At 42.9% G+C, this 12141-nt stretch overlaps 1 protein-coding gene across 2 annotated transcripts in view; it reads left to right on the forward strand.

The window, feature by feature from the left end:
• Positions 1–12141, forward strand: part of Ly86 (lymphocyte antigen 86) — a 60005-nt gene that overhangs the window by 23788 nt on the left and 24076 nt on the right. The window contains exons 2-4 of one of the 2 annotated variants that reach the window (XM_027948097.2): positions 669–755; positions 2110–2238; positions 5760–6155. In XM_027948097.2, the coding sequence (XP_027803898.2) occupies positions 669–755; positions 2110–2238; positions 5760–5878 (335 nt within the window). In that variant the 3' untranslated portion in view covers positions 5879–6155. Of the gene's footprint in view, positions 1–668; positions 756–2109; positions 2239–5759; positions 6156–12141 lie in introns of those variants that run through there. The other variant, XM_027948094.2, reaches the window with a different exon arrangement.

Genomic DNA, 12141 nt, shown 5'->3' on the forward strand with positions numbered 1-12141 from the left:
AGCCTTTTGAATGAGCATCAGTTATGTTTAAATTACATTATCATCATAGACTCTGTCATATCTAACACAGTACCCTTCACAGTGAAATATTTGGGGAGGGGTATTATTATAGTAGATGGGAGTGGGTAGGATGGGGTGGGATAAAATGAAATCACAACAGCAGCTCTTAACTTTGATAATCTGCACATTTTTCTCTCTGTTTCATTATAATCATCAATATTTTATGAAATGTTCTCTGCAATTAATGAACAATTTTAAAGCCAAAAGTTCAGGAGGCAAAAGAATTCAAGCAAGCTTTTTTCCCCCTATTTCTTAAAGAAGAAGAAGAATTCAAGCGGAGATAAAAATTCAGATGATAAAGTTTGAATGACAAAATCATTCACCAGGCAAAGATGTAACCCAATGATCAAGATGCTGTCCTAATTCTGTGGCTCAGGACCCTGTTGTCTATGTAAACAGAGCCTTGACCAGCTGAGGTAGATCAGCTCTAAGAGTGGATCCAACACTGACTTTGGAGAGACCAGGAGTTGCTGGTGAAAATTTCATGGATTTTTTTTTTCTTAAAGTATTTTTGTAATATGCTTTTGAATAAATTTTAGTGAACTTGGGTTAGTTAACACAATATACACATGAATATTCTATTTTTTTTTCTTTTTTCCTCTTGGCAGATCCTTTGCAGGATTTTGGCTTTTCTGTTGACCAGTGTTCCAAAAAATTACAACCGCATCTCAGCATTAGATTTGGCATCATTCTGAGTAAGTAGAAATTATGACCACAAAATAAAGCATGGCACAACATCCTGCCCCACACACCAACTGACTCATATGAACAATAATGGCTGGCTAGCCCAGTAGTCCCCCACCATTCTCTGGAATTAACTCTGTTTCCACCTTCAATCCTCTTTCTGGGTAATATCCAAGTAAAGTATAACTCTCATTTAATGTTCCACTTTTCTACTAAGAAGACTCTATACCCTCTCTGGATGGGATAAGCACCTGAAATCAGTATACCTAGCGAGAAAAAAAAAAGAAAATATTTTTAAAATATATTTTTCAGTTTTATGTGAACACAATATCTTTATTTTATTTTTATGTGGTGCTGAGAATCGAACCCAGTGTCTCATGCATGCTAGGTGAGCACTCTACCACTTGAGCCGCATCCCAAGCCCCAAGAAAATATTTTGAGACTAAGTATTCCTGTCTCTCTAGGAGAGATCCTTTGCTTATGTGTCTCAGCCACAGACAAATCTATTCCCTACCACAAGCAGCATGGTTTGTCATTCGCCTTATTTTGTGTCTTGAGCAGCTAATACAAGTTCTTAGACCTTGACCCAGGCAAAGAGGAGATGTGCAGTCTTTCTTCACAACCCAATCAATGAGCCACAGCAATTTCTGTTGTTTTTTTTTTTTTAATTCGATCATGCCATTATAATCGGCTCATATGTTTGCTCTAGTTACTAAATTATCTCCTTTCCTAAAACAGTTTTATCAAAACCAGAGCAGAAGGATCCATCAACCTAGTGTGTGGGACCATCCAGAGAAACAGAGGGGACGTTCCCAGAGACCAAGAACCCACCCAATTTGTGTGTTTCTAGAACTTTGCACAATGTCAGGACTCCAGCAGCATCTCAAGAAATATTTTGTGGAGAGTAAGAAAGAGAGAAAAGAGGAATAGGAGTAGGTAGAACATAAAAAGGAAGAGAGAGGAAAAGGCAGAGAGCATGGGAAACCAGACCACAGAGGTGCCTGCTCCTGCCTAGCAACATCAGGGCAGGGGTGTGTGGGCTGACCACACCCCACCATGGCCACTAGGGATAAAGAGCACCATGGAGCTGAGAAGTTCTGGAAGCCTCCTGCAGACACCTCGTTAAGGGGCCAGAGCATTGAAGCTGGGCCGCACAGCAGAGGAGCCACCTTGCCCCAAAGAGGTGGCGTTTGAGAATGGGCCGGTTTTCATATCCAGGGTCGTCACAGTCCCCTCAGTATGGTTTCAATGTTGTTTTACTAGGGAAAAAAAATAAAGTTTTCCATACAAAGCAGTCAAAGGGAAATAAAGGGTCCTTGTCTCCTGCTGTGGAGTCCTAGTGATGGCGCGCCTCCTCTTCTTTAGGGGAAGATATCCGGGGGCTGTTCCTGGATGTGCTCCTCCTCACGAAAGGCGTGTCTGTTCTGAATTTCTCCTATCCTATCTGCGAGGACGATCTACCCAAGTTTTCTTTCTGTGGAAGAAGGAAAGGAGGTAAGTCATTGCCCGACCCAAGGCTTACATCCGAGGTCAGAACCCCAGGACAGAGCCCACTGTCCACCCCCTCTCCCCCATCCTGGGACAAGTTGAGCCTCACTCATCAGCACCTTTTAGAAACAAATCACAAGAAACGCCTCCCCACAGGGCTGTCATGAGCCTCAAAAATGAGACGTTGTACAGAAGATGGTCTCCAAACGGGATTGTTCCTGTGACTAGTGGCACCTGAATAAAAAGGCTAGAAGAAGAAGGGCCCAATAGCTTCCCCAAAATCCATGAAAATTCAATGCTGTTCCGAGGTTCGATGATTGGTGCAGTCTTGTTGATAGAGCAACGGACTTTGAAAGAGGAAAGACAGTGAAACTTACCACATCTCACTGCTTTCCCCTGTGGGCGGTTGATTGACAGGGCCTTCAGGTAGCTAGACTGGAAGCAGAGAAGCCGAAGCCTTATTACATTAGCTCCTTTCCTTCGGTTCACTAATCTGCTACCCTTCCTCCATACACAGCCAAGAGCAAGCCTGTCCCCACCCCTCCTGTCCTTGTCCTCACCTGCCAGTCAAACCAAGCCTCCTTGTTTGTTGGGACAAGTGCATTCATGGTGTCTGAGTGGCAGGCCACTCCCCTCGTGCTAGGTTCATGAGCAGCAAACCGCTTACCCTGTAGGCACAGCCCTGGGCGCGAGGCTGCATGTTCCAATCCCTGTGCTTGCTCCATGGCCCGCTCCTCGATGGGTCACTGCAAGGACAGTTGGCAAGAAATTGCACTGGTGGCTGCCTGTCATCTGCTTAGCTACTGCCTATATATATATACATGGTAACTGCGCAATGAAAGCAGACCTGCTTCCTGCTTGGTCTCCGGAGGTCTTGAGTAGTGACCCCACAGCCACACTCTCCTCTACCCTGTTCCGTGGACCTCCTCGCTGGACGAGAGAGAGCCCACGCACTTGTTTAATTAAAATGTGGGTCAGCTCTACGGCTGACCTTCTCTAGGAGTTGATCTCCACTGGCTTGTCCCCCTCCCAGGGACTCCTTCCTATTCTCATTGGACAACAGGGAGCATAACCCAAACCCACACTCCAGAGTCATCCTCCTGTCGATTTCCCCTCAAGGCAGCCAGGGTTGTAAAACAGCAAGAATCCTTGCAAAATGCCCAATTTTCTTTTTTGAAGGGGTACCAGGGATTGAACTCAGGAGCACTCAGCCACTGAGCCACATCCCCAGCCCTTTTTTTAGTTCTAGTTAGAGACAGGGTCTCACTGAGTTGCTTAGCACCTTGCTTTCACTGAGGCTGGCTTTGAACTCGCGATCCTCCTGCCTCAGCCTTCCGAGCCGCTGGGATTACAGGCGTGCGTCTCCACGCCCGGCCCCAATTTTCCTTTCTAAGTGAAAGATCTAGAAGCAATTGGAGTCCCCTTCCTAGACCCAGGGATACAGATAAAAGATGTTTGTGCAAGAAAAGAAATCAGGGAATTTAGGGGAGGGTTGACCAGATGGACGTCTGCAGAACTTCACTGGGATTTGCAAATGACAGTTCCCACAGCTCTGTTCCTCAGCCTCCTTTCTCCTGTGACTGTGTGGCAGACAACTCACTTGCAGCACTCGCCACATGGTATTGTACCCGTTTACCCCCCGTCTGTCATCCCCAGCCGACTATGGACTTCCCAAGTGTGAGCAGTATCGCCTTGGTCACCCACTACAGTGGTCCATAGGTACCAGTGGAGGACTGGCTCCAGGACACCTGGTAATTACCAAAGTCTGTGGATGCTCCAGTCCCTTAGACAAATGGGGTGGTGTTTGCACAGAACCTATGCACATCCTCCCATATGTTTTAAATAATCTCTGGATCACTTGTAATACCTAATACAATGTGGATGCGATGTAAACTGTTGTCATACCGTATCGTTTAGGGAATAATGACCGAAAATTTTGTGCATGCTCAATACAGATGCATTTTCTTCCAATTTTTTTTCCATCTGTGGTCAGTTGAATGTAGAGATGCAAAATCCAGAGATACAGAACTCACAGACACAGAGGGTGGACTGTATCTCAAATGTGTCTGAAATGTGGGGAGCATTAACTACAAATATGTGTATGTGTACATGTGTGTGCACACGCACAAATACACACACACACACACACACACACACTGAGGTGGCAGCATGCCAGTTATGCTGATCTGATCATTATGCATTACATGCACATCTGGAATGCCACACTATGCCCCATAAATATATATATATATTTTTTTTTAACACATATACCTTAAAAATAATGATAAAACAGAACATAGACCTGATTGTGTAGAATGTTCTGGAGGAACTCAAATCATATTGAGCTGATGATTAAATAATTCCCACCCAGGAAAGGCTAACCACTTCATAGGCTATCACCTACAGCCAGCATCCATTGTCCTATCTCAAGCCTTTTGATTATATTTCCAACTTTTTATCCCAAATAAGGATCTTGAACCCAAATGTGGGGATTGATCACCTGGAGATTGGTCACCTGGAGATTGGTCACCTGGAAGTCCTACCAACTTAGCAAGAAAGGACAGACACTAGCTGTCTTTCCAGTCCCTAGATCAAGTCTCTCTCCACCCTTGACACAGATACCAGCTAGCTCTTCCAGACAAAGCTCTAGAAATGTCACCTCCTGCCCAAAGGACTTCAAGAGTTCCTTTTCCTGTAGAATGAAGTCTATCATTTTTATCAATATTTTTAAAATACATTTTTTCATTGACACATGGTGATCCTACATATTTATGGGGTATACAGGGGCATTTCAATACATGTACTCAGTGTCTCATGATCAGGTCTGCGTAACTGACAGATTTATCACCCTCAGGTACACATCATTACTTTGTGCTAGAAACTTTCAAAATCCTCTCCACAAGCTATTTTGAAATAATCAATTAATTGTCAATCATAGTTCTCCAAGTATGCTGTATAGCTTTAGGACTCATTCTCCTATCCAGCAGTACTATGAGCCCACTAACCCTCCTCTCTTCTTTCCTCACCCCACATTCTTTTCTGGCTCTAATAACTATTACTCTATTCTCTACATCTCTGAGATCGACATTTTAGCTTCCATTCATAAATGAGAATAGTAACTGTATTTCTGTGCATTATCTCTCTTTACATAGTGTCTTCCACTTTTACCTATATTGCTGAAAATGGTAGAATTTTGTGCCTTTTCATGGCTGAGTAATATTCCAATGTGTGAATGTGTGTGTGTATATGTGTGTGTGTATCACATTTTCTTTATCCATTCATCTGTTGATGGCCACCTAGGTTTATTCCAAAGCCTGAGTTATTTTGATGACAAAAGTACATCATAAATTTGACTATCCCTCCTCTCTAGCTACATTTCCCTCCATTCCCCATATGCACCATTAACAACCACCTCAACAAAATATCACCATTTTCTGACCAAGGCCTGCACATTAACACATGCAACATTGTTTAGGTGGTTCCCTGAGCCTGTAAAGCCTGCTTCCCACTTTTCTTCTTTTGTCCAGATCTAACCCAAGAAGCCTCCTTCAAACCCAGCCAAATGAATTGCTCCCTCCCACTTCTCCCAGAGCATCGTGTTCTATTTCTGCCACAGACCTTATCTCAGCTGGAAGTGTATTTGTGAGTGTGTCCCCCATTAACCTTTCTGCAGACGGGGCATAGAGAGCTGACAGGAAAGATGTAATAAACACATGGATCGTGTTGCATAGGGACACACGACTGCCTTGAACACAGACTAGCCACCCACCGCAAAATGACCACCCATGATGCGAACGCACAGCACGAAGACACAAAGCAAACAGTAAATTCACTGGGCCCTCAAGCTTAAGAAGACCTCTTTTATTCCTCTATTCATGCCCTTAATAGAATTAATAAAACAGGAGAAATACTGTGCCCTCAAACGATTTGGGGGTGTCTGATTTGGTGTACCAGCTCAGAAGCTGGTGTTTACCTCATTTGGATGCTGGGCAGCTCCGCAGCCATTTATCTGCTTTATTGCTATGGGGATGACACTGCATAGGCAGCTGAGGAGCTGGCATTTGGGGACTTGCCAGGAGATTTCAGATAGTGCAAAACAATCAGAAGAGCAATATACAAATGTTGCATGCACAAACAGTTATGTAAATTACATAAGCCAGAGAAGCCAACATCTTAAATTCAGAGGCTTCTTGAGTAATTGAATTGTTTTAACCCACCCACAAATCCACCACAGGAATGATTCTGTTCCAGAGAAGTGACTGACACTAAGACGTGAAGGGGAAATGACACCAGAGACACAGGGAGAACTGAAGCCAGTCCAAACCCAAGCACAGGCTGCTGTGACAGATCATGTATGAAATGGTCCCAGGGACCTGCAGGTTCTTCCTAGCAGAATGGCGAGAAAACTCAGTGTCCACTGTGGGCGGCACACTCCGGCGTCCACTGCGGTTGAGTGATTGGTATCATTGCCACCACATTTCTATGCCTTCCTCTGCAAACTGCATCCCACTGGCTGTCCTCCAAGGCAGATGAAAACTACAAAATTGGTCAGGCTTAGTGAGACTGCAAGTGTAAAATAATGTCTCCTTTTCCTCTGGGCTTCCCTTTGCTAGCTCTAAAGCAGGAAGTATATTGGATCCAAAGACCAAATGATGCTCTTCTGGCAGCATTACTAATGGGGTGATTGACAACTGGGGAAAAACAACCTATATGTCCAATAATAGGGGATTCATTAAGTAGGTCATTGTTTAGCCCACAATATGCTGTGATTTTAAATGATATCATAGGGATTATTGAATAACATGAAAACATAAGAATATTATTAAGTAACAAAGAAGCATACTCTAACAGAATATCTCGTTGGATCCTGTTTTTATTTAAATGTGTGCAATTATAATCATCAAAAGAACTCCGGATGTTTACATTTAGGAAAGAAGAGTAGTTCTTTCTAAATAGTAGAACTGAAGGCCTGTATTTTTACCTATTTTAGAAATCTTTGCTTTGCAAGGTTATGCTTTCAAATGTTAGTTTATCATTACAGAAAAGAATAGAAACAAATTCTCTTTCCTCCACAAGGTAAATCTAAGAGTTTTTAAAAGGGAATCATAACCTATTTTATATTCAATGATATTTGCAGTTGAATGCACATACCTCATTTTATTGCACTTCACAGATACTGCATTTTTTACAAATTGGTGGATTCTGGCAACCTTGCATGGAGCAGGTCTATAGACACAGATATGCCCACTCTGTATCTGTGTCTCACACTTTTTTGGCACAAAGGTTTTTTGTTTGTTTGTTTGTTTGGGGTTGTTTTTTTTTTGTTGTTGTTGTTTGTTTGTTTTTTGGTGGTGCTGGGGATTGAACTCAGGGCCTTGTGCATGCAAAGTAAGTACTCCACCATCTGAGCTATATCCCCAGCCCCACAAAATACTTTTTAATTAAGGTATACACATTGTGTTTTTAGACATAACGTTCTTGCACACTTGATAGACTACAGTACAACATAAACATAACTTTGATATACACTCACCAGGAAGCCCAAAAAGTCATGAGTCACTTTATTGTGATATTTGCTTTATTGCTGTGGTCTGGAAGCAAGCCCATCATGCAGAAGGTAAATGCATAGAAAGTTCTGCATCAAAGACTAGAATAGAATGTCAGGGCAATCATGAAGTATCCACTCTGTACTCTTTCCCTAGAATCCCCTTATCCAGGCACTGGGCTCATTGAGAAGGTGACAGAACAGGCAACATTATACCTTCTACTCTGTGAACACTTCCTGAGACCCTCTTTCCTTTTATAGCATTGAATCATATAGATCTGTTCCACTTCACCTCCGTGTTGTACAACTAAATCCATAAGCTTGGCCTCAATTTTAAGGCTAAAGTGAGATTAATTGAAAGTTTTTAATGACCACACCAAAATAGTAAACCTAAGGAAGGAAGCTATAGTAAATTCTCCTGATACTCAAGAACAGTCTAGCTGTAACTAGCTTAGGTCTGGTCCATAGCCACCAACTAATTGTAGGGAATTTATTAAATAGGTCATTGTTTAGCTAAACCAAGGGGGACACAATAAGCTGTGATTTTAAATGATATCATAGGAGATTATTGAATTACATGAAAATATAAGAATGTTATTAAGTGACAAACAAGCATGTTCTAACAAACAGGATACCCCAGGGCCCTCACTGCACTGGATCTCAATTGCATATTAGTTAGACCCATGCTATTGTCTGCAGGGACCACAAGGTATATGTGGCTCCTGACCCTCTGAAATATAACCACTCTGAATTGAAACATATCATCAGTGTAACTACAACTCGGTTTTAAAGATGTAACATGAAAAGAAAAATGTAAAATGTCTTGAACGTTGTTACATTGGTTATACATCTGCATCCATCCATTTTCTGTTGCTATAACAAAACACCTGATATTCGGATATATTTTAAGAATAGGAGCTTATTTGACTTGTGGTTCTGAAGGTTGGGAAATCTAGGAGGTTGGCACGAGCATCCGCTCAGCAACTGGGGAGGGCCTTATAACATGGCACAGGGCGTCCCATGACAGAGTGTGAGTGCTAGCTCAAGTCTCTCTTTTATTATAAAGGTACAAATTTCATCACTAGAGCCACATCTCTGTGATCTCATCTAATCCTAATTATTTCCCAAAAGACTCACTTCCAAATACCATTAAGAGATGACTTTGCAGTTTCAATAAATACTTGAAACATGGTAGACACATTCAAAACAGCTATGTTGAAATAAAATTCTGGATATATTGAGTGTGTTAGATTTTTGTCACTGTGCCAAAATGCCTGAGAAAATCAACTTATAATAAGGAAGGTTGGTTTGGGCTCACAGTTTCAGAGGTTGATGTCCATGGTCTCTTGGCTCCATTGTTTGGGGGACCTGTGGGAGGCCCATCATGGTGGGAACATATGGGGAAACAAGGCTGTGCTCCCCATGGTAGCCAGGAAGTAAAAAGAAAGAAGAGGAGGCCAGAGTCCCAATGTCTCTTCCAAGGGCACACCCCCAATGACCTAACTTCCTCCCTCAAGGCCCCACCCCCAAGGTTCCACCATCTCCCCACAGGGCCATCAGCTGGGAATCACGCCTTTAATATACAGGCCTTTGGGAGACGATGAATATTCAAACCATGAAATTGAGTGAAATAAAATATATCAACCTACTATTTATCAATAATAAAACACATTATTAACATATTATTAAAATTGCTTTCAGCTTTTAAAATGTGGTTACTAAAATATCAAATTATATATGTGACATACTGTATTTCTATTGGACAGTGTTTGCATTATAAACTCCCTTTAAAATTTTGACGATCCCAACACCCAGACCAATTACACCCAAATCTCCAGGGTCGGATCCAAGCTAGTTAGGTCCAGTGTGTCCAGGCAAGGTTGAAGAGCAATATTAGCCTTATCTAAGAAATGATCATAAAAATAAAATGTTGGTCCCCACCCAGACTCACTGAACCAGTCACTCTGAGACCGGGGATTAGCCATCTGTCTTTTACAAACCCTTCAGTCCTCAGCTCAGCAAACTTGTTATTGGACAGAGAAAGTCAGTCAGATTTTCATCACGGTGACAAAAACACCTGACCAGAACAACATAAAGGAGAAAAAAAATGTATTTTGAGGTCATAGTTTCAGAGGTTCAGTTGATGGTTGGACATTCCACCATCCTGGGTCCAAGGTGAGGCAGAACATCATGGTGGACGGGCGTGGCAGAGGAAAGCCAGTCACCTCCTGGCAGTTGGGAAGCACAGAGAGATGGGATAAAGCCAGGGAGACAAGATGTAACCTCCACGGGCACAGTCCCAGGGACCCACCTCCTCGAGCCATGCCCCGTCTGCCTATAATGACCACCCAGCACGGTGGTCCTTTCAAGTTATTAATCCATCAAATGGATTAATCCACTGATGAGTTTCAGGTCTGATAGTCTTATCATTTCCCCTCTGAAGCACTCCTGCATTAACACAGGAGCTTTTGGGGGACACCTCTTATCCAAACCATAACAAGGTGATAGTAAATATTTCAAGCTTTGCAGATCATATGGTCTCTGTGGCAGCTGCTCGACTCTGTCCCTGCAGGTTGAAAGTCACCACAGACAAGATGAAAATGGATGGGCACAACTATCCAAAAAGACTAAGACTATGGCGCTGCAATTGAAATATCAGGTGTTTCTCATACAGTGAAATACTAGTTTTCTTTTGATTTTTTTTAACCATTTCAAAGTGCAAAAATAAAGATCATTCTCAGCGTATGGCTAGTCACAAACAGGTATGGGACAGGGTCTGGCCTACAGGCTGGAGCTTGCCAATCCCTGTTAAACTCTGAGAACCACTACCATAAGGTAGGTCAGAATTCCAGACTTACCGTCAAAATCACTGGCCCTCTGGTGCTTATGATGGTAAATATTTGACCCAAAGTTCAACATAAATTGAGATCCAAGTTACTTAGGAAGATGTAACACCTTAGCTTTTAATTCTTGACAGTGCCCACAAATTAGATTTGATGCAAAGGAGACCTAACAGGAAGATAGTGAGAATGGTGGTTAGCAAGGAGAAGGAGCAGACAGAGTGAGGGTGTCCTTTCCGCCCACAGCTGCCATTGACAGGCTGGGAACAGAAGCCCTTCTTTCTGGAAGGGCGTTTAATTTCAGGAACCTCAGCTCTTCAATGGGAGTAAACATAATTCTTTCTTGAGCAAATGAAAACTAAATAAGAAAAGGTATGCGTGTGCCTGGTCCATTGGAAGTCATGGCAACCAGTCTCTCTGGGCTTCCTCCCCTATCTCAAGGACCTTCAGGTAGGGGATCAAATCATTTGAGGGACTCACAAGGCTGCTCAGAGTGGTTCTCCCACAGGAACAAGCTGGGTGTAGGAATTCTGGCTCGTGGAGACGCCAGGGAGGCAGACAGCTTATCGCCTCTCACTCCGGTCAGCATCCCAAGATTACTTGGCAGTGACTGTTCCTGCTCTGTTCCTTGCCTCGGGCTAAGGTCAGCCTCTGAAGTTCTCGTTTTCTGCTGGGGACTTGACTTCCTCCCAGAATAAACGCCCATGAGAACGTTTGCTCCCTTTCAAGGCAGTGTGACACCACCCACAGAGGTCTCAACCACAACCCCACAAGACTCCCCCACAACTGTCTCTCCAAGGGAATTCCCCCAAAGTCTAGGTCCGCCATAACTACCCCACACCACAAGAGACCCCCACAGCCCTGTCTAGCTTGAAACTGAGTCACGTTCACTTCAGCCTCTTTCAGTGTTTGATTTATTAAGATTTAAACCCACCTTGATGTCTATTCTCAGTGGAGCTCCTTCTGTTCAACAAGTCTCTCAGAATATCCCACCTCAGGAAGATGAAAGCGAAGCAAGAAGTTAAGCAGAGCAAAAAAAAAAAATTAAGTGTAGGATTCATTGTTGACCCTGAAACTAAAATGTCCACCTGTGAAGCAGGAACAATCCCCTCTATGACATGCTCCACCTAAATTCTAAAAAAATGGCAAGAAATTATTCAAAATAAGTTGGTGGCTTGTGTTTTAGTTGTCTAAAATATATTACGTAAGGCCAGAAACAAGATTCTCAGCTGGAAATGAACCTTCAGGTCTAAATGAAGGGCCAGATTAAGGCCGTAAAGTAAACAGAATGAACATGTGATTCTCAGACTTGCTGATGAGACACATCTACTGTTAAACCTGGTTCTGGCCAAACCTCTATGGATTCTGGCCAGGGCAGGTCAACTTGGGTGAGGTGGTGTTGGTTTCACAGCACCATGTAAGTAATCAACTTCCAAAAATAATTCACGTATCATTTTATGGCTGGACTTGTGGATATCAATTGTATCCAACTGCAATAGTTTGGATGTTGACTGTCCCCCAAAG

Source organism: Marmota flaviventris, chromosome 6, assembly GCF_047511675.1.
Source record: "Marmota flaviventris isolate mMarFla1 chromosome 6, mMarFla1.hap1, whole genome shotgun sequence".
NCBI classification, from domain to species: domain Eukaryota; kingdom Metazoa; phylum Chordata; class Mammalia; order Rodentia; family Sciuridae; genus Marmota; species Marmota flaviventris.